Source organism: Dermacentor albipictus, chromosome 7 (genome assembly GCF_038994185.2).
Source record: "Dermacentor albipictus isolate Rhodes 1998 colony chromosome 7, USDA_Dalb.pri_finalv2, whole genome shotgun sequence".
In the NCBI taxonomy this organism is placed as follows: Eukaryota; Metazoa; Arthropoda; class Arachnida; order Ixodida; family Ixodidae; genus Dermacentor; species Dermacentor albipictus.
Genome location: NC_091827.1, coordinates 45,688,437 through 45,712,388, shown reverse-complemented (window position 1 = coordinate 45,712,388; position 23,952 = coordinate 45,688,437). Strand labels below are relative to the sequence as shown.

Here is a 23,952-nt window from a genome sequence, read left to right as displayed (position 1 = left end):
GTATCAGCAAGGAGAGAGGAGATTTGCTGTTGAAGTGGCAACGTCAAAAAAAAGTGGTCATCGAGGAGCATTTTGCGGCCACTGTACTGGTTATGACAGATTGCACAGCAGCCCTCAAAGCTGTTTGTTTCTTGAAGTTTTCCTGAAGTTTCAGCCAGCCACGTCAAGCATTCTGCGCAGTAAAAGTGAAACCTCGCGGCTTCGACACCTGCACCAACATACTTCTTGAAAAGGTATTTGGTTGCAGGAACGTCGTTCCTGTCAAGAACGTACGCGATCAGCTTCTGGAGAGCTTCGACGCCATTCCAGGGAAGCCCAAACTCTGTAGCAAAATTCACTGTTAAAGCAAGCAAGTCTTGCGGCGGGAGACTGTTGTCTGCGTCTTCATGGTCACCATCATCTTCCGCAGAAGCTGTTCCAATATTGCTCGGGTCACCAGATGAGAAAAAGTGATCTGTTCTATTGGCAGTGTCACCAGACAGTGCTGAACATTCACTGATATCAGAAAACTGGGAAAACAGTTCAGCTTCATCCTGGCCATCATCGCCTAATTCTGCTGCCTGGCTGTCTGTGTGAAGGGGCGTTGCGTCAGAGTCAGGCTGCTGTATAGCGGCGTAGCGGTGGACAGTGATACAGCAGAGGCACTTTGTGCGCCTGTAACATGCGGGTCACATGAACGAGTTCCCATCAAACGAAATCTGTTCGTCTTTGGGAGATCCGCGACACTATTACTACCACCACAATCAAGTTAGCATTTCCTCCGCTTCATCTTCGACACGTAGCTTTATACGGTACAACACAACGTGACGCGTTTACAAACTGATTTACACTCGGAAATACGGCGCATAATGACTGCAGTCGCTCAATTTAACACACTTATGGCACATGCCATCGAGCCTCAATGTTCTTCAGGGCGACCCACTATCGGATACACACCGCAACAATCACCAGGACCGCAGGGCTCCACACGACAATCGACCGCGACACACAACCCACACAACATAACGCCGATGACGATGGCGGCAATCAGTACACTGAGCGGTCAATATCTACAATAAAACTCAAGCCAGACAAAAAAAACGAAACACAAATAGTTATCTATATTACACATTCATTATGAATACATACTATTACCCAGTCGTACTTATTTATTTATTTATTTCAGTATACCCTAAAAGTCTTCACCCAATTGCTTAGTAAACAATTTTTGCCCGCAGTTTTGTTTAGTACTATTATATAAAATTAGCATGTGTCAAACGTTGTGCAAGAATGTGTAGAATAGCGTGAAATTTAAAAAAAATTAAAATTAGCCGAACCGAATATGGTCTCGAAGTAATTTGGCCGGCGGAGGTGATATGGACATCATCAGCGTCATGGAAGCCGATGTGTCGCTTATTGCATACTATTTTGCCACCGGCCTTTGCAATTTTTCTTGTGTCTTTCGTCGTCAGTGGTTAGTTGTGTTTTCTATCGTTTGTCTTTTGTTCGCTCGTCGTTTAGTTCATATATCTCGCTCAGCTTTTGTGCCTTTTAATAGTCTCTTGCCTTCCGAATTTGTTTAGTATCAGCCGCGCTTTCTCTTTGGCTCATTTGTTTTATTTTAAATACTATTAGCGTTAGCTACGTCATGTTCGCACTCGTACGCTTTGTCCACGAAGAGGAGAACAGTCTTCACATCGTGCACATTGACGACATCGAGGTATTTGACCCAAATCATTCGATGAAATCACTCGCAGATTTTGATAATAGACGGCTATATTCTGTCATGTGGCGGGACGACGTCAATGAAGAAAACACGGGAACCTACAGTGTACAGATCTTGATGTTGGACCGTAAGTGGCCAACATTCTCGTTTATGAAGGTGTTTCTATTTCTCTACCACTTGTGAAAATTTTGAAGTCGCTCGCAACATTCGCATATCTGGAGACCGTGCTTTGCGAACAGAACCAATGCGGGATTGTAACCCATTACTTACAAAATCCGACACTCGCATGTAGACAGCATGCAATTTATTGTAGATCATTGTTTAATTAGCACTGATTCATTTAACGGCGACGATCGTTCTTGGAGCTGGAATGCAGGACCGGTAATTAACTAAAGAAAACTACGCTATATCTCGAAATATACATGTGTAAATGAAGATATGCGAAAATATATGGCAGTAAAGCAGATATGCACATGTGTGCAAATAAAAATAGTAAAGGAACATTAAAACTGTGATGCATGGGAAGTTAATTAATGGAGTTATGGTAATATTAAGCGGGTGTAATACATTCACTCATCTTGCTGGTTAAATAAATATTACACCACCGGACTTCGGCTGCTTTCGCAAACTTCTTCAAAATGTACTCTTGGCTGCTAGGATGTTAGGTGAAACTTCTTAGGAAAGCAAGAAACATAATGCTCTGGTTTTTGTGCGTTAAAGGCACACGAGGCGGCTTGGAGAAACGGCAAACGGCAAAGAGGGTGCACATACCAAAACTCTATGTGGACGATGACACAACTGAAGATGAAGAAGATAAAAAGAAAGAAAGGTAATGATATTTTTCGAACTGTCACAGGAGTATAAGCCAAGTATATCAACAAAGTACAGCATGCATTGTTTGCACATTTCATTTAGCCTAACTTAAAATTGCACTCCTGCATACACATGTATGAGCCGCTGGATAGTATGCTATCCAGTGGCTCATAGTGCTGCTCCACCAATAGTTTTTCACGGGGGGACTGTGCATGCTTTCTTTTTTTCTGTCTGTAGAGGCGAAAGCATCATCGCGCCGCTGCGATGACAATGGCGTATGAGCAAATTTTGCACCCAAATGGGAAGGCTGCATTAATCAGCAATGAATGTGTTCTAACGAGCCAAGCTGAACAAAGAAAGGTAAGTGCAACTTGAATTTAGTAGCTAGCTGATGTTTATTTGTAGCATAGCCATGGCGTGCTCGCAATAACGCCAGACCAGTGAAGCATCAGCGTAGTCAGTAGAACAAAATGAACGTTTATTCAAAGGTGTAGAGCGTATTTATAAGTAGCCGAGTGGCAGGAAGATAGAAAGGAGCACGTGTTAGTAGTGATAATCCGAACTCGAAGGATCGCCAGATAAGGCGATAAAGGTGCGCGCACTTCGAAAATGCGTTAAGTTGCAACATTATTACAAAGCTGACATTTATCTTGCCTGCAGGGCGCGAAACGGACACGAACTCTGTCGAGTTCGTCGTGTGAAAGCGACTCGCTTTGCTCTATGAGCGAGTTGCTTCAAGCAATAAAAGAAAAAAAATTTGGAAGCAAGGAGCCCTCGATCTCCAGAATCAAAATCGAAATCTGCTTGAACAAACGTTGCCATTGCAACGCTGCCTCCAGTCACAGATATTTAACTGTAAGTGCATCTATGTTTTCATGCTGGTGTTCAACTTTGCACTGCAAAGAATGCACACTTGACAATCACAAGTTCATAAAATACATAAATCATGTGTTCTCATTATTGTTTTAGTGGAAACGAGGTTCAAATTCCTCCCATCTGGTGGGCCTGCAAGTCCTGCAGGCTCTGAAATGGCCCAAATTCCACTTGAAGAGCATGATGAAAGACATGGTAAGCTGTGCGGGGCCCGAGCAATGCAGCCATTCCAAGAGACGTTTTTAGCTTTACATTGCTGCTGTTGGCTTATGTGCTTTTGAAGAAGCATGTTCATCTTTGATGAAAGCCGTGGGAGAAATGTATATATCCTTTTGTATATTCTCCATGCAGACCTGCCAGAAACTCCACCAGCACTGCGGGGTATTCCACATGCGAAACCCACTGCATGACAGCCCGCCCAGACTGAAGGTAATTTTATACAGCATAAATTTGCACTACAAATGCTACACATATGTCACAACCATTCGCATCATTCAAATGTGCATTCAGTGAAATGTGCATTGCATTTCTTCCTGTCAGTTCCAGAGCTGGTATTGGAACACATTCGAGTACGATTGAGTGCTCCTTGTGGTTTAAGCCAGGGGTCCATTTTTTCACAAAGGTTTAGATTGCATGGCCTCCTTCCAACATATATATTGCCATAAAAGCATGGCGAATTTCAGAGAAGGGCAATGTTTTGAATCCTCGCAATCAGATCCCTGTCGATTCCAGGGTGCTTATGTCATTGTCACAGTGAACAACATTGCTTTACATGTACCTACATATGCTTATTCAGACTATGCTTCCATGACTGGTAGTGTGGACGAGCACTAAATTTCTGGTAAATGGTTTACTCGAGACCGAGGCACAGATATACACTGAGGATGCACACATGCCTTCACAAATGCCATGGATATTGGGAAAACTTCTTGCTTTGATACATGAGAAAACGGGCACAATATCGTAATGCACACCAGAATCAATGAAATATGTTCTTTTTCTGGCAGAGGGAGGCACAAAGGGCACCTAAAGTTGCAGTGATTGCTTCTACAGCTATTATTCTTATTACTTTGACTTTGTCTTGGCAAAACCAAGGTTTGTAAAAAAATAGTCTGCATCCACACGTGCTAAATGCAACACTAGCCGCTTATTACATCCTTTCTTGACATTGTAACACTTGCTTAATATAACCTTCAGGCAATGGGCCATCTGGCTCACTTGCTAAACAACTGCTTTCTTGCAATTCACATAAGGCATTAAATAGCATTTTTTCGCAAGCATACATATGTTCTGTCTGGTTGTGGACTACTCTTGCGAATTGTTTCTGACTTGCATGGGGCCAAAAAGCTACCTTAAGGGCGCAGTGTTGCAGCCTTTTCAAGTCAACATTATGGGCAGCAATGTCGCTGTTGTGCTGTCTTACTTGCGTAAAATCTTGCACAGTTTGAGAGGTCTGCCAGAAAGTGTTGTTAAGGTAGTTTTTTTCAGTCCCATGATGGTCAAAAGCAATATGTAAGAAGAGTAGCAGTCCACTACCAGATAGGACGTACGTATTCTTGCAATAGAAATGGCTTTTAGTACTTTTTGTGGATTGCAAATAAGCCGTTGTTTAGCGGATACCAAAGTTCTTTGGCAAGCTCTGTGCCAGCTAGTTGGGCCATTGCCTGAATCTTAAATTAAGAGAGCATTATAATATCGGGAAAGAATGCAGTGAGCAGCTTGTGTTTCGTTGTAGCACATCTGGGCGCAAACCATACGTTCAAGGGATCTTAGCTTTGCAAAAACACAAAGTAATAATAAGATTAGTAATTGGAAGCAGCGAAAATTGCAAAGTTAACTTCACTCTGCCGCTTCTTCTGTCAGAAAAAGAAATGTGATTTGTAATGGTCTGTGCTCTGACACTGACAGTTTTTTGGCACAAAACGTCATATCTCCACCTGAGGCATTTAACGGCATTTGTTCTGTATGTACACAAACACACACACACACACAAACACACACACACACACACACATACATACATATATATATATATATATATATATATATATATATATATATATATATATATATATATATATATATCGTTAACACTACCACTTGTCATGGCGCTCTTTGGCCAAACCTGGCCCTTGCGCCATAAAACACTACACATCATCATCATATATATATATATATATATATATATATATATATATATATATATATATAATGTGTGTGTGTGTGTGTGTGCCTCAGTGCCACTCATTGAATGTCAGCTTCTGTCTCACTCCTCTTTTCTAGCATTTCAAACCTGTTATGTCATACCAACAAGGCCAGATATCAACTGTTGTCTGCTAAAAACGTTTCTTTTTCTGCTTACAGCAGAGAAGACAAACCTTTCATATACAGAAGACTGCTTTGTAAGTGATATTTTGTTGCTTAACCACTGCTTAGCAGTTTGTCATAAAATAATAACAGAAGTATTTTGCTCATGTATAGCACAATTACTGCATGTGTTTAGTGCAACATAGTTCCATTGAGGCGTTTTACAAACGGGTCAACTAATTACAGCTCGCCCACTGCTTTCATGCCTTTCTGTGCTCGTTGTTAGTGTGATGATTTCCTTATGGTGTTATGCAAGCAAATAAGCTAAATTGTCACAGTGAGCTTGGTTGTGCCATATGTGTCAGTGGTAGAAGAAACCTGTGACGTACTTGTATAAGTACTGTAAGCCAACTACAACAAGGTCAAGCAACATGTGAAAACTGAATGGGAATGTTTGGGAGGTAGTACTGTTTGGAGGTAGTAATGGTAGTAATTGTTTTTGTCTTTAATTAACATGGTAAAAGAAAAAAATGCACTCAACTGATGGTAGCAGCAGGACCTGTAGCCTCTATATAACACTCTGTGAAGCTAATTTGGACGCTGCCCCTTTTCTATTTTCATGGGTGGTGTGTGTGCAGGTTACGTAAACTTGTCTGAAGATCATTGACCATTGCAGTTTTGTTTTTGCAGTTTCACCTAAAAGATGGCTTCTGTATTTCTGGTGCACAAGAGGCTAAAATATTTGCCAACAAGAAAGGGATGCTTGTGTGTAAGGACACAGTGAATGCTCTGTGGAGTAACACGGTCCTTGCCACAAGGAGCGTCAGCGGCAATGAAGCCCCCAGGAAGAGGGCATTGGGCGAGCTGCCGAAACAGCAGTTAACCCCAAAGAAGGTGGATGTCGTAGTGGGTAAGCTGTCGCAAAATGTTAATGCCACCACTAAAAATGCAGCTTTGGGTTTGAATGCTGCAGCTCACTCAACAGTAAACATTTGGGTAGGTTGTGGTTATACTGAAATGATGGAAGACAGCACAGTATCTTTTTCCATTGCTTTTAATTTATTGTACTGCTTCTACTTTACATTGCTTGGTGGCAGCCTAAGAGCTTTGTGCAAGGCCCTGCTACAGAATCAGACAGCATTTTTTCTCTGTGCTTCCGTGCTTGAAAATGTAGTTCTCAAGATGTGCTGATAGTTTTCATCTATGGGAGTATCTTGTGTTGTTATATTACTGTAATTTGCAAACCAAGAAGTCACAGCAAATGGTTTCAGAAAGCTTGTGTTCACACTGTCACAGACAAATGAACATTGGAAGACTTGGCAACAGTCATAATTTTCACATGGACATTTATGAAGTAATGATCATAAAACTTTAATTACGTTGAAGTGCACAACTTCTGGAAATGCAGAACCCAAGTGACCTTAAGTGGACGAAAGTGAGTTTCAACTAAACCATTCATCAAAGGACACAAGGGTCGTGTTTAGTCCTAGTTTCTAGGTACATTGAAAAGTTTGTTTACAAGGCCAAAACGTTTTGTATTAGAAGAGCATGCCTTTATTGTAATGTCATGGAAATGCGCAAGTGTAATTAGCTGAAGCATCTATACAAATTCTCCCTAAATGAAACAGTGGTACTTCTACCACTTCATTCTTAGGTTATTGCTAGTGCAGATAATGTAACTTAAACATACACAGATAAGATCATTTGTCATAATGAGAATATTTTCTATATTCTGCTTCAATCACTATATCGTTGTATGATTCTTGAAGTTAATTTTTTGCTTATGCAAGAAACATTACAATTGTTTTCAGCTACAATCCAGCACTGGGGCCAACAGAAGAATGTGGATGTGTCCGACACACTCAAGAATTTGTCAAAGCTCCTCACTGAGAAAATACAAGATGTTTGGAAGGCCCTTCGAAAGATGGAGTTCAAATAAATAAAAAAAGCTGAACTGCCTTTGTTGCGTGAAATCCATCAGCAGAACACACATTTGGTAGGCTTCTATTGTGACCGGTTGCAATGGGGACCAACTGGGACCAACTGGGACCAGTTGCGATGGGGACCAACTGGGACCAGTTGCAATGCGACCAACTGGAACCAGTTGCAACTGGGACTAACTGAGAATTCTTTCATAAACCAGTTGAACTGAGACCAGTTGCATCCCAGTTGCAAGTTTTCACGTGGGTTGATTCAACACAGCAAACTTTCTGCAGCGTTGTCCACTTTTCCCTGCCGCGTTTTTGTTGCAATCAAGATTAATGCATTTTCGCACAATCGGAATTCATGACAACGGCGTCTTCTTTAATTTATAAAAGGGAATGTACAGTCGCGGACAGAACACTCTTAGAAAAGTTTACACGCTTTGGGGCTTACCTTGTTCCACAACAATAATCGTCATCCGTCTTGCCCGCGTTTCCTTTCTCTAACGCGGCGAGCCCGGTACTTCCCAGTCACGAACGGCATGCGCGTTATCAGTGTGACGCAGCATTCTCGACAGGAAAGTAGCGAGCGCCGAGTTTTCAGGAAAGGAAACGCAAGCAAGGCAGATGACGATTATTGTTGTGGGACAAATTTACAACCCAAAGGGTGCAACAGTTTTTTAAGAGTGTAAGGCGGTGCCTTGAAGGTTCCTAACGCGGTGCGAGTAACCAGCGAAGTGAACAAGAGATGGCAGCGCCGGCGCTTGCGTCGCGCAAGCGGACACCTCTGGCGCTCGCAACGCCATCGGTGATATTCGGCCGTTTCTCAGCCAGCCGAGTCGGGCTGAGTCAATTGCCTTTCGCGAGATAGCGATAACGCAGCCTAGAACGTGCACTCATCGCCACTGGTGGGTCGCGTATGTTGTCTCACAATAGAAAACAAGCGCGTTGGCGCCGACGTACGACGACCCATTCCGTTTCCCGGGTACACGCATCCTAACCGTGATGCCGAAACTCCCTGTACCTCCCTTGTGGCACTCGCTCCCATGACGATATTACATAGACAACATGCGGCGGCAGCACTGCTTCCACCACTGGCGGTTGCCAGATATCCAACTGGAAATAATTCGCAAACAAAACAACGCATCCATGACGTCACTGATGAGGTAAGAAGGTAGAAGTAGAGGGAGCGCCACCGGAAGGGAGAGGCTTGCCGCGAAGCCCTCCTTTCCCACTTCGCATGCAAGCGGGTTGTGTTCGTGCTCTCTTGCAAGTTCGCTGGCCGCATGGCAGAACTCGCTGAAGTGTGCCGTCTTTACCAAGCGCTTTTTCTTTTTCTGTCGCGTTTAGCTTGGAGGCTTCTATTCATTCATAAAGCACGGGGACAGCGTTCCTACACGCCAGTGCCGAGCAGTTATAATGAAAATTATTTATGTAGCGAACTGTCGTTAACCACGAATATTCGCAGGTAGTATACTACATTTCGTCATTTCGTGAAAGTAGTAGCTTTGAAATAGCCCGGTCAAACGGGCCCTTTCAAAGTCCTTTGAACCGAAGATCCTTCACTTCAAGGGAGAACGCGCACTGTCACACGGGCACAGTAAAGGAGCCCTACTGGAAGGGAGCTTTAAGTCAAACGAGTGCGAGTTCGTCCTTTGAAACCTCAAGCGAACACCCTCGAGCCTAGAGGGCATCTGAAACCAGAAAAAACAAATACCCCAGCGTGTGGGTACAGTGGATTTTAGCCACTGTAGGGCGTGCGCGCCGTCGGAGCACCTCTCTTCTTACTGAAGTACTAAAGCGTCAAGCAGACGGAACAAGAAGAGCGCTCGTCCGTGTCTCTTCTTGTGTCGTCTGTTTGGCCCTTTAGTACTTCAGTAACATGCGCCAACTAGCCCAACAAAAAGTTCTGCTTGAATACCTCTCTTCTTCCACCGTGTTCACGACACGCATGGCGGCTGCACCATAGAGTTTCTCACTATAAAACCTCGAGGGTAATCTGGCGCCACCGTCTATGGGAGTTTCTTAAGGGGGCACCGTGCCGTCATGGGAATGACGGTATATGTGTCTGCGAGGCTCGTGTTGGTTGGTGTTGTAAGAGGCTTCGTCTAAAACGTGGATATGGCTACGCAAATAACGCGTTCTAAAAGTAAAATCTTGATAAAATGTTTCCATTCACGCATATTACATCTTTACTCACCCACGATGCATGACCAAGCGAATAAAAGCAAGAAAAGACGACCAACTGTTTCAAAGCGAGCGCAAACCTTGTCCTCTATGCTCCAACTTTAGCGGCCCACTGATACTTTTTACGTAACATGTAGTCGTACACACAATAACAAGTTCTCATAGTTAAACAAAACATGTTTTCGCGTAATAATAAAGCTAAAACAGCTTTTTACTTGCTGTTCTAGTAGAAAATGAATCATTGTGCCAGACGGAACGGTACTTGCCAAGCGCGTCTTCAAGGTGTCCTGTCTCTACGAGAACGATGCCAATCCGAATCCACAATATACCGGCATTCCCATGCATACCACAGCGCAGCAGCGCCAGATTTCCCTCTAGGTAATGTAGTGAGAAACTCTATGGGCTGCACGCGTCCGGCATTATCCGCCATATTGTCTCTCTGATTGGCTCTCGAGAGCTCGCATGTCTTGAAATTTGTGCCGGCAAAGTGGCTTCTTTTTTTTTGTTCGTGGTCCTGATATCACGTAATGACGTTGAATGAATTCAGTTTGAACCATCGCGTGCGTATACGTGTTAAATATAACTGCGCTCTTTACCTGTCGTGTTGATACCGTGCAAGTGCAGATCCCAACGACCGCATCGGTGGTCGAAATCCTAACGGCGGTGCTGAAGTGGGTGACGTGCTTTTTTTTTTGTATTTCAAGTACGATAAAGTTCGTTCCAGTCGGTCAAGGGCTAATCTCAGAAAAAAACATTTCTGTCTTTTTTACACGTATTTTAATAGACAGCATCTGAGTTAGGCCCTCTCTGTTCCTCCTCCATTGTTCTTTTCTTTCAGTTTTTCTTTCCTTTTTTTTTCTCGTGGATTATTTAATGGCTGAATTCGATTTTGATCGCTGTAATAACAACGTGCTCAACACACGTCACAAATATACGTGCGATTGTTTCGTAATGCTTGCAGCATCGCACTGCTGCATTGCTGCGGAAACGACGTTCGGCATTGCGCCCATCATTCAATTTTCTTTTCTTTCGCGGAAGAAGAAAAAAAAATGTTAAGTTTACTAGAGTCTATTGTGGACCAAATAAATTTGTCTCACTCACTCACTCACTCTTTCGCGGAGCTATTCGTCAAGACAGCAGCGGCACCGTACAGGTATGCGGCCAGAGAAGTAGCAATGAAAGCTTCATTTCAAAGAAAGCAGTATACGTCTATTACAAAGGCCTCTCGCGAGCCCATTGCAACCAGGACAAAAAGAAAGATCTGATATACCCGTCGCGGCTAGACAACACTCGACCAGACACTGCGATGTGTCGATGTCGGCGTTGTTGCCAGAGTTGCAATGGAAAGCACAGAAGCAGTTTCCGGATTTTTTTTTATCACCGTTTATTTGAACGCGCGCATGCGCATACAAGCAAAAAAAAATCACTTCTGCGGAAAACCCACCGAATTAGAATAAAGGAGGGAAAAAACTTGATTTGAAATTCTCCTCCGCCTGAGAACTTGACACATGAGCACGACACCGGAACGTAATTTTCTGTTACGCACAGATTACAGAACATGACTATGGACAGACTATAGAAATTACGGGGAACATCATAGCGTCTTTATATGTGTTAAAAAAGCAGAGAAAGAAAGTACGAAACAAGATGTCCCGTTTGCCTTTGCATCGGCGGCACAGCGTGGTCGCGTTTTAGGAATCCGGCCGGATCGTCCCGGCCGCGCAAGGGTACCGAATCGGCGCCGACTCAGCGACGTCTAATGCGGAGGGGGGGTTCCCGCGAAGTCGATTCGGGCCTGGCGAAAATGTCCCGCTCAAGGTTCAGCCACTCCGGCAGCGGCGACGCCCTCCCGGGTTCGATGATCTCGCACAAGATGGCGCACGCCTCGTCCGCCGAGAGAATGTCCCACGTGGCGTCGGCCGCGATGAATTTCGTCATCTGCCGCACGCTGAGCGCCAGGAACTTGAGCTTGGGCAGGAACTTCCTCACAGCGGCGGCGACTGTCCCGCTGTACTCCCAGTTGGCGACGTCGGGACCACACTGCGCGCCTGCCCAACGAAGCACGGCCTTGATGACCACCTTGGTGGGAACGCCCTGCACCTGCACGGGTGGAGTCGCGGTATAAGTGAAACGTCATACTGGTCGTGATATAGACCAAACTATATGGACTGCGCGAGGGAACAACGGTTCGCCACTAACCGTCGCACCAAATTGGGCCACTGAGTATTCGGTAATGTGTACACACTGCCTTTCTTTAACTATATTCTTTTGCAAGCCGACATTGGTCACTGTTAGTAGAAACTCTTACACGCTTCAGCAGAACTTCTTGTTGGGCTAGTTGGTGCATGTTACTGAAGTACAAAGCGCCAAACAGACGACACAAGAAGAGACTCGGACGAAGCGCTCGTCCGTGTCTCTTCTTGTGTCGTCTGTTTCGCGCTTTAGTACTTCAGTAACTTACACGCTCGATTGGTGCACTGAGTATGTGCCAGTAGGGTGTGCGCCACTCTTCGATGGACGTGTTTGACGCCATGTTGAGTATAACTAGGAAAGAGCGCCACTGGGAAAGTGCCGCTCTTGAATGACGAAAACAATAAAGCTCTAAGCTTCCCCAAAGCTGCACGAAAAACGAAATAACCGACGTCGCGAAGGTTCCTCAGGGACAGCGACCCGACGTTTTAGCAGGCTGGGCCACAAACGCGCTGCCTATGCGCCGCTTTTCAACGAACCTCTCGCCAACATGGATCACTCAGAATGTCCCATTGGGTGTGCGATGCGACAGAACAATTCTAAGCGTTCGCACAAATTGGCGCGCCACGAATTTCGGAGGCCACGCACATGATTCGCGACGGCCCCGTTGGATGGCGCGCAGTGTTGTTAACGAAGCGCTGAAGAGGAGTCCCGCTGCAGTAAGCGCCTCATGCGTAAGTCGTTTCGATGGTGCCAATACGTTGTGCCGCTATATTGATTCAATGGTAAATGTATTACCGTCGGCAGTAATCGTGACATGGGTTCTGCTGATTTTTCTTCTCTCTCTATTTCTAAGAAGCGCAATGCGCTACAGTAGCATTCGCGTGAACGCATCTTCTGATCCGAGCAGCGGCGTATTTGCTGCGGCATGGCTACACTGTTGCCGACTGCATATGTAACAAGTAGAATGCGCTAACAATTTACGCTATCCGCGCTGTTACACGTCTGCTACAAGTTCCGCCAGACTTTAGACAGGAACTTGTCGGAAAGCTTGGCCATCAACACCCACATGTCGCAAGGACTTTGCGTTTCGGTAAATTTAAGTTGCTTTGTGCGTCACTTACTTCATGCATCTAAACAATGACTTACCCTGTCCAAAACGAAGTTCACCGTCTGCTCCGTGGAGATCGTGAAGGCAGCAGACGACAGCACGGATTCAGCGTTGTCCAAGATCACTTCCTCCACCACGTCGTCTTTGACTGCACCGTAAGTCACGAACGAGTAGTCGATCAACGTGCAGACGTCGTCTGCTTCGAGGTGACTTTCAATATATTCGGTGCAGGTGTTGGCGAGATCTAGGAAGCGGTACTTCTCAGCCGCGTCTCTTGTGTAGATGGCATCTTCGATGTTGTTGATAGCGGACCGTCCTGTGTACACGTACCTGTAAGGAAGTAAAGGGAATGAAAGCAAGGGGTGAGAAATAGACGGAAGGACGGAATCACGTGGTAAAATTTCGTGCAGAAGAAACAACCAGGGACGTTTGTCTTTCGCCGAACGTAATGGAGAGATACCACACTGGCCACCATTTTGGTCGCACTCAAGTTATGCAGCGAGATGGCATATTACGGTCCATATCTTTTAATATAACTGAGCGATGTAATTGCCTCACTTTCAGGAAAACAAATGCGAATGTTCCTTCGTTAGCGATGTGGAAAGAGATAAGAGCGGGAAACGTATAAATTAAAGGCGGGGATGTTAACCGGGACGGAGCCCGGTTGGCTACCATACACTGGGGAAGGGAAAAGGGAGGGAAGCATTAAGAGAAGAAGAGAAAGCCCACTGTGAATATCGCCGACGTGGTAGCAGTTTTCTGCTCTATATCACTGACGAAAACTCATGTAGGATCACAGACGGTCACTCAATCCAGTAGCTTTCAAATATCGCAGCGGCGCTTTTATGACGTTTTGTAGCTGCGAAATTCGAGGCCATGGTCTTGAGATCTTGTTCAAGGTGATCGGTTTTCTATCTAATTGATCCAGAGCTGTGCAGAGGTCATCAGAATGTATATTACCAACTTCGAGTAATATCCTGCGGAGGAGGTATTCTGTAGGAGTCCACCTAGTGGACTGTCCATTTCCGCCGCTGCTGATTGGCTGGGGCCTCTCGTCTCTTTCTCCCTCGCACAGCTGCATCCAATCAGCAGCAGCCGTAATGGACAGTCCGCTAGGTGGGCTCTTACAGAATACCCCCCCCCTACCCCCAGGTCTTTGAATACTATGACATGAACAAGGCAATAAATTACGCAATTACTCACTTGAGAAGCCCGTGGAAGCCATCGGGGTGCAGGTCCCTGATGAGGACGGTGTCCCGTTCGCGGAGCGGTCCTTCAAACATGGCGCCAAATACGTCACTGCGCATGGCCAACAGCTGTTTGTGCGCCTTGAAGGTCCTGGACACGGAGTAGGGGCCGGACCGCACGACGAACTCGACGTCGGCATACCTGCCGGTCTCCAGGAGGTCAGCGAAGTCCAGCTGCAAAGACACGGAGGCACAAATTTAGCATCGCTTTAGATTGAAAAAGAAAAGAAAGAACAAAATAGTTTATTGCGGCCTATTGTTGCACAATATGGTATACAGTGTCATCTGCATCAGTAGCCTACGTGGCTATTTTTGCATCCACAACATGAAGGTCAGTATTGCCATCCAGAGGCAGAAGCAAGAACACATAATATTATTTGTGGCCTTTGAAATTATTGTTCCGTGATGGTACAATAGCTAGATTTTTGTTTTCTTTTTTATTGAAGCTAGATGTCTCATTCCAGATTTTCGCACTGAGAAATATAGGGAACGTTGACCGTACCTATAAAGTATGGGTTTTCAGCAAGCTACGATTATTGTTTAGCCTGTGCGAGAAATATTGATGAGCGATCTGGCTTGTTCGCGATTAATATCACGTAGATACGGATATCTATAACACAGTTCTGTCTTTTACGCGATTAGTATCACGCAGATACAGATATGCATAACACAGATAGCTGTGTTATAGTCCCTCGCTTTGATATTTGCCACCACGTCAATTATGCCAAAACTTAAAAATAATTAAGTGCCACGTGGCTAGACAAAAAAAAGCAATGTTGTTCGCCATCGCTCGGAGTAAATGAGACGTGTTTTCGGAGTTCACCTAATCAGATAGCTTATAACAATGGTTCAACTTCTCAAATATTATATTCTCAGCAAAGTGTCAATGAGACAACTGGGAACCATCCTGAAAAATTCGCGATTAAATTTGCTGTTGGCCGATACGGGCGACAAAAATGATTTTACAAGCCCGAAAAAGAAAGCGTTCTAAGAACAAAGGAGGGCAGAGGTTGGCTTACTGGCACAGATTTGTCCGTCAGCATACAAGCATTATATAATCCCGTTTACTGGTTCTTGCATTCGACGCACATGAAACTTTAATGTCATCCGCAAAGGTATTCGCCGAGGTGCCGAAGTACCCAGTAGCGGCACACCCGCCAAACCCAAATGGGTATAGACAGACAAAAATGACTTGGCTGTAAAAGAGCTTCCATTGCAGCTCGCATGTAATGGCGCAGAACATGGAACACATGCGCCATGAACTCCGGCATGACGTTGCAGTTTAGGAGGTACCCGCTTAACGCTCAAATTATCGAAAACCGTGATCTAGGATTTACGTCATATCCGCTGACAATCAGGGGTGCGCCAGCATTTGCAGCAAAAATGTCGGATCGCGTAAAAGGCCTATAGTTTAGGACTAAACAGCTATACCGGGCAAAATCTTACGATTTAAATGCGGGCGGAAGCGTCACGAGAAGCTCGCAAAAACAGCCGTTCGTGACTGCGAAACAAACAAAAAAAAAAGTTGTCATCCCCGGTTGCCGAGAGCAGCACGCCACATACAGCGCGAGGCCCTTCGGCATGACCTCTGAGATATAAAGCGGCGTTCGCGGCACGCTGAAAAATCTCGGAGTCTGTACTCTAGGACTCACGTCATAGCGACAACCGCCAGGTGCGCGCGTCGTCTGCTTAGGTACCTTTAGGTCTAAGCAGAAGCTGCTCAGAAGAAGACTACGCAATCACCAGAGACACGCTGCTTCGCCAATATATTGCTTTAGCGGCATATAGCACTCATTTAACTAGCATGGCGCTCTTTGGCCATACCTGTCCCTTGCGTCATTAAAAATAAAAAAAATCATAGCACTCATCTATACTGAATTTAGCCAATGTGAAATCTTATTGGAGTTGTTTATAAATGCTGGCTTCGATTCACCCGCAGACGTCATTCTAGTAGTGTGTCTCAGCTAAAGTTACCCAAGCTATGATGAGCGAAAAGCAATAAGAAAAAAGAAACAAATCCAAAATACGGTTATAAGAACTACGGTGTACGGTCTTGAGACATGTGGCGATAGAGTACCGTATGTTTTATAATTGTATGCTGCATTGTTGTTGTTTTTTTCACCATTGTTAACGGCGCGCGCCTAACATTAGCTGGGAAAAATTGTAAATGACCGTGTTGGTAAATGGTATATTCACTAAAACTGCGCAGTAAATTTGCATTGACCGCACCCACGCCCACTAGCTAAAGCTAGTATTCGTATTTAGCCCGATTTCGAAGTAATGAACCCGATTTCAAGGTAGCTGCTTCCCACAGCCTAACAAATGTCGACGTATGAAATGCATTTTCCATTTCGTGAGCTTATGTGGCAGTCGTGTTCCCGAAGCATTACGATGTCTTCAAAGAGTTCTGGCTAAGAGCCACCGTCAATCGTTTTCTTAGCGGCAAGGCAGTTGCGAATCTCACAAAATTATGCACTCGCACTGGAGGTTCACAGCGCAGCCTCGACAACGTCAGCGACTTCAAGGCGCAAGATTCGAACGCACAACCACGGACGACGCACGCCGTATCGGCTCTTTTGCGTTTGTTTCCGGAAGGGCCTGTAGTCGCGTGGTGACTGCATTTCTGAACTCGCGCTTGGAACTGCGCAGAACTAAAAGAGCTTGGAACTACGCAGTGAACTCGTGAGCAGAAAATGTGCATGCCAGGTGACCAGACTTGGCAACAGATCCGAACGGACTTGGCATTAGTCGTGCTTACCAAATTCCTGTGCAAATACTCGTTTTAGTCTCCCGCATGCTGTCACTCGCTATTTTTTTCTGTCTTCCTTTTTATATGATGCGACGCATGATACGAGAGGTCACACAGGATCGTTTTGAAGTTTTTGTCCCACCTTCGAAATCTATTGTGTGCTCACAAATCCGGCAAATATTGCTAAATGTTAAGACCTAATAATGTATAAAATATAAAGAATGGTGCAGATAATAACGAAATTTAAAATAAAATTCAATTGCGTGATCAATTCTCGGTTTACCGAGGAGTGCGAAGTGATAAGCTAGCTCGGGAGTTTTAAAACGGTCAATTTGTATTATCTATGAAGTAAGAGATCACGTAAGGCGAGTCGCGCGACCACGGGATAATTTGGGGTTCCTGGATCCTCTGGAAAAGAAGATCACATCGCCTGCAGCGGAGTCCGAAGCTCCGCCCCCTTCACGCGCTAGAGGGCGCAGCTACCGCGCAATCTCAATTTGTTTGTGTCTTTTTTCATTGTTTAACCTAGGTAGCATATTAAGCAGTATAGTAGCAAGAGCTTGGTGGCGCAACCCACCGCCCCGTTCCAAAGGGGACGCTCATAACATCCATCCATCCATCCATCCATCCATCCATCCATCCATCCATCCATCCATCCATCCATCCATCCATCCATCCATCCATCCATCCATCCATCCATCCATCCTCCCTACAACGTGGCGCGAGGTGCACGCTCATTGGTGCAACGAGTGGACATCCGGGTGCGACTAACCACAGCTGCACCTGCTCCCCGAAGTGCAAACTTGCATCGACCAAAGAAAGTGGCCGTTGCTTCTAAGTCGTGCGTCAGAACCCCCAGAGATAGGCAGCGCTGCCCTAATCTAATGGAAGAGGAAAATCGAGGACGTTCGGCTCCCCAAACGCGCAAATAAGGAGGTGCTCCATAGTGCTTCGCATATAACTCCCCTTATAGGGAATTTCGGCCATATTTTGTGTTTCTGCTGACATATTTCCTCCGCACATGCATCGTCGTTTACTTTTTACTTCTATAGCTCATTTCTATAGTGTTTACATAACAGTTCTCATTATTTGGTATTATTCGATCGAAGGAGGGAAAATCAGACACTTACAGACATGGCTGTCGTCCTTGTTGCACGTCCTTTACTTGGAGCAGAAAACAGAGAGGATGGCGAGGCAGCAATATGACGCTGAGGCAGCGAATATGAATGGCACCTGCGGAAAGGAAGGGAGGGGGCGGGGTTAAGCCGGAGCCATCATGAATAAAGGTGATCAAAGAACCTTAGAAAGCCGTGCTTCACCTTAAAGAGACACTGTATAGACAAAATAAAGTTCATCCGCATCAACAGAAACACTTCTACAATGCCAAAACCATCCCTCTCATCATAAGAAGGAGAAACATCGTAAGCCAAAATTACGGAATAACGAGACACGCTCATGGCGGCGCCGCGTTAAAACTTCTCGCAACAGATCGCCGTGACGTCATAGATTTATGCCGCGTCTGCTCGAGCCCAGGTGAATTTTTTCTTATTTTGTTAATAGTTGAAGATGGTCAACGTTGTACTTGAGATGAGCCAAATGCGGAACCAGCACTGGCGCAACTCGGCAAGTTCATTAGACTCGCATTAGGGACAGCTAGCCTGTATAAATACGAAAACATAGTTTGAAATCCGTGACGTCACGCTGACATAATGCCGGTGGGGCTTCGGCGAGAAATTTATGAAGGGAATTTATAAACCTTACTTTTCACTTGTAGTAATAAACTTGCTATATATAGCGCGTAGCTCGCAATATATATATATATATATATATATATACATTCAGTGTATGCTCATGTGCTTTAGCGCTAGAGTCTATTTAAGAAATTCCGGTGCGGCCTGTTCAAATCAGACTGCTACGTAACGACTTACGTATAAGTTTTTACTTGTAATCAATGACGCTTTTGGTAATACTGTACTTTAACCATAACTTTGTTTAGTCGGTAACACTCCTCGTAATTCAATTACTTTTTTTCATTTACTCCATTACATGTAAACAGTTACATCTTTTTTTTTTTGGCGAAACGAGCTCTGACAGACGACTCAGATTCAAGAACTTAAATTCGGCGGAAACTATAGACCAATGAAAACATCTACGTGGGTTACATCCTTCCCACAACTGACGTCATGCAGCGCTACACCTGCAGCCCCCCCCCCCCCCCCCAACGTGCCTGCCTCGCAGATTTGCACACTTCTCTTAGAGATGCGACCCTCTGAGCACTTCTCATATAATAAATTTCTCTCCCTATCTCCAGGAAGCGCTTATAGCTGATAAGACTTGTAGGCGCGTCATGGATGATGAGAGCTGCTGCTGAATTCTACGCTTGTAGCAGTGTATGACTGCTATAACAAAGACAGAGAACTAGAAATCACCATTCTCTTTCTATAACACCATTAAATCCGCTAGTTAATTGTTTTAAATATTCCTTTTTTCCAAGGACCATCACTGATTGGAATAACCTCACGGATGATGTTGTCAGACAGACATCATTACATTCATTTCAAGAGCATTTGAATTGATTGTTGTTCATTGACCTTGTCGCTGTATTCTCATGTGGAATTTCTATGTGCAATTTTGTTTTCTTTGTGTCTGTAATGCTGTATCTTAACACAGTGTTTCCCACCTGCTATGATCTTGTGTACAAGATGGCAGTATTCATAAATAAAAAAAAGAGAAGCATTTGGCTGGTTAACTCATATGCTCCAATCTGTTTGATGTTACTTGATTCAAATGCGCCTATTTTTTTTATTCTAATGCACGAACGGTATTTACACGGCTGAATAATATGCAGCAAAATATTAAACTACATTACAGACTGGGACACCTTTTCCAGGAACGCGAACGTTTGCTGGCGTCCATTACCAATCTGTGGTTTGAATCTAAATGGCTAACGAGTGAAGTGCGCTGAGAGGAGGTTTGCCAGCGATGGCCACTTCAGACGCTGGTGCCAGGAAATCACCTAATACGATTGTTCAATTTTCTTTTCACGGCTCTGTCGTGAACGCATTGTTCTAGCCACATCAACAATAACGCACTCCTGGATAACCCAGACCCGAGAATCACGGCATAGAATGATCGTAATCGTATCAGCAAGACGTTCGTTAGTTACCGTATACGCTGTTTCAGTAGTTCCATGCAGCATAGCCAAGGCTACGTGACCCGCGAGCGCACATTCTTAGGCAGCGAAATGTAGTGCCACACTTGTGAAAACCGTTGGACGACTAAATGACCCTGACAACTGGTTTTGACCCCCCTTTCTTACGTGGAAGCTTCCCCATAGGTCGCAGGTCGGTAAATCGCTCGATTTCCCTTCGTTCTTTACTAAAATATTTACCGAGGCTCTATAACACTGTAAATAGACTTCTCCATTTGTTCGAATGAAAACGCACCGACAAGAAAACTAATGCATGTGCTGCGGTACAGACATTAATTTGCATTTAAAAAGTACAAACGAGTGATTTTACAGTGTCTAAATTCGTCCCTGTAGTCAGCACGAATCGCGCCTCCCTCAGTGTACTGCTTCGTCTTCTCAAAAATGGCGTCCGCGGACTTGCTTACGTGGTGTCGTACCAAGCTGCTCTTTCACGCAAATAGGAAAGAATGAGTTGGCGTTGAATATGCTTGGAACCATGCGCAAGGAATGCGGTAAACGTGAACCAATTCTAATTTTTAAAAAAGCGGCTGCCCTTACGAATGTCGGCGAGAGCTCCGCGTACAAGTGTATGTTACAAAAGGGGTCAAGAGACGGTGCTGCCGTCGCGTGCAATAACACGCTGCAGAACTTTTTGTTGGGCTAGTTGGTGCATATTACTGAAGTACAGTAGCGCCAAACAGACGACACAAGAAGAAGAGACACGTCCATGTCTCTTCTTGTGTCGTCTGTTTGGCGCTACAGTACTTCCGTAATAACACGCTGGCCGAGTACACCTTCAGAACCCTCCACATCGGTCGTCTCTGGAACCTCCTCCTTCCCATTTGTATCTCGAAACATCTTGGAAGACGAACGCCTTTCTGGTGTCAGAGCGAATATGAAACGAGTTTCCTGCATCCCTGCGGTCGCAACAGCTGATTTCGATGAGCAGTAGCAGTGTTAGTAGATGCTGCGGCTGCCGTCGACCTTTAGTCGTCTGCCATCGCAAAAATCCGAGACAGAACGCGTTAGAATCTCACTAATTCGCAACTAAACCGCTACATTTCCAAGCTGCCGCTGAGAGAAAACGAAATGTGCACATAGTAGTGCGAGCAGAAGAGCAGCGCGGCGGGCTGGTTCGAGGCTACGTACCTTTCTCCCTCCCACCCTCTCTCTCTTTTAATCCCATCTCCCCCAACGTGCTGGCGTTGAGCCGTGTTCCCGCATGGGTTGCAGAAAATAGCGCTAGCCTTTCCTCCTTCCCCACAAGAAAGAACCACTTCTCTCCTCCTCGCCGATAAAACGGTCTATACGCAGCCCTTCTCTGCGGGGCTCACATTTAACGAATTTTCATTGTCGATGCGGATGTGTTCACAAGAAAACGAGGAAGGAACACCGAATATATCCGGCTCGTTCTGTATACTGTATATTTGTGCAAGTTTAATGAAAGTAGGGAGGACAATAACCTTCAGGTAATCCGTGACTGTTTAGTAATTTCTCAGTTTCTTTCGTGGGGCAGTAATTAGTAATCGTAATAATTTATTATTTTGAAAGAAGTAAGTGTAAATGGTTGCATATTTCTGCATAACGTGTACACGTTATAATATATTATAAGCTATACTGTATTATACTCTGTATTATACTCTGTATTATACGTTATATTACGGGTTATAACGTGTACATGTCTGATTCAAATATATGTAAAGTGGAGAAATGCTTTCTTGAGACAGCTGTTTGACTAAGCTGAATGAAATTTCTTGCACTTAATGAGAGAGAAAACATAATATTGATTTAGCGCCTCGAATGTTTCTTAGCTAGGAAGTGTCGAAAATTGCCATGATAAAAAAAAAATGAAACGCTAGGTTCAAAGAAATGCTAAACCGTGCTTTAAAAATCGCCGTATCACAGTTCTCGAAACAACACCTGGTAGACCACACAAGGCGTACAAAGCTGATATATGAATTTACAACGCTTACACGGCTTTTGCAAAATAAAAGTCCTGCTCGGAAATGAGTGGCACATTTTCGAGTGGTGTATGAACGTATATGCCGTGTACGAGCTCACAGTCAGTCTGCGGAATCAATTGCGAGTTCCTACAAAAAGAAAAATATTTTCGCGAATGTCCCTATACTGCACCATGAGATTAAAGCAGCGCAAACTAGAAGATACATGCAAAGAAAGCGACACACAGGGACAAGCGCCGTACCCACATCACTGCGCCATTGTACCTGAAATTCGCTACCCTCCAGCACAGGTGCTCTCTCATCCTCGCCGCGTGCTTGCTCTCCCCAGTTGCGTGCAGTGCAGCGGGAACTACGGCCGGCATCAACACACCACACAAGTCCGTCAATTGCGCAGTGCCTAATCGCCCTCCGCGCAACGACGACTGCATGGAAGCTGCTTAAAGGGTCGCTGACACGATGTTTCCCAGTGTACATTTATTTTTTTTGCGCTAACCTAAGGTAGTAGACATCTATACTGCAAAAAGAAAACATACTGACGCTTTACGTGTAATAGAAGATATATTACATCATTTATGCTGCTCTGAGGACATTCACAGTTTTTTCTAGGGCACAAAGATATAGACTCTTCACTTAAAGCAACAACAAAAATGAATGCTTGGAAATATGTCGGTACCCCTTTATTATCCGCGAATCCTACACACCCGTCTACAATGCCAAGCTTCCGCGTCCGTCAAGAGAGAGAGAGAGAGAGCGAAGAAGAGCGAGGGGTAGTGAGGTTAACCAACGAAGCGCCCGGTTGACAAGGCGTTCAATGGCGACAATAGAGCTCTCGGTCTCCGAGTGCGGGGGCTTCCGGAAATGAGAGGGGGGTGGCATGTAGTTTTGTGAACGATAGGTCCGCCCGTTATCACGTGAATGCGCGATAACATGGTAGCAACCAGTTTGCCCTCTTCACACTTAATTTCGCTCTTGCTTCTTGCTACAGCCTCTCCGCAGTGACAGCGAGAAATAAATGGTAAAAGTAGCCTTTGCTTCTTCTCATGCTCATGAGAAAGTACTAACGATGTCTAATCGTTATTATCGAGATGCGCTGCTTCATTGTGCGTTGTTAGGCCTGACGTGCCATCGAGAGCTGCGAAATTGTGTCGATTTCTAGCTACCAGATTGTGTGTGTGTATGTGTGTGTGGGGGGGGCACAGAATTCAACGCTGGCGTGTGGAAACAATGAAGCTGAGTACCTATTGCAACATGAAAAATATGTAACCAATCAAGGTAGAATGAATGCAACTGTGATGAAGAATAGGCACTGTTGAATTACAATAGGTACAAGGTGGCGAGAGGGATTTGGAAAGGTGCGGTGGTCCGTAGTCTGACTTAGGCAATGCGGTACTGTGCATGACAGCAGAGATTCGAGCAAGAATGGAAATTAAGCATCGAGGGGTAGGCAGGCTTGTTTTGGGAGCACGCGGAAATACCCGAATTCAGGGGGTGCAGGGCGACACGGGATGGACATCATTCGCGGGAATGCAAGCTAGCAGAAAGGTAGAATTTGAGCAGCGATTGAGAGAAATGACAGGAAAGCGGTGGGCAAGGAAAGTCTGCAATTGCTTATACACGAGGAATTTTGACTCGAAATGGAGGAAGCGCCACCGAAAAATTGTCACGCATATGTTTGGACAACAGCTGGGAAGCAAGCC

The 23,952-nt window shown here is 44.9% G+C and overlaps 2 protein-coding genes across 2 annotated transcripts in view; both read right to left on the bottom strand.

Moving 5' to 3' along the window:
* Window positions 1–23,952, bottom strand: part of LOC139047961 (BTB/POZ domain-containing protein 6-like) — a 190,520-nt gene that overhangs the window by 86,941 nt on the left and 79,627 nt on the right. The window lies entirely within an intron of this gene.
* LOC135903485 (BTB/POZ domain-containing protein 6-like) lies at window positions 11,309–18,240 on the bottom strand. Its single transcript, XM_070521236.1, has 4 exons — window positions 18,235–18,240; window positions 14,312–14,529; window positions 13,147–13,438; window positions 11,309–11,907 (listed from the first exon to the last, which is right to left on the bottom strand). Exons 1-4 carry the CDS (start codon window positions 18,238–18,240, stop codon window positions 11,554–11,556), a joined length of 870 nt encoding a protein of 289 aa, XP_070377337.1. The 3' UTR covers window positions 11,309–11,553.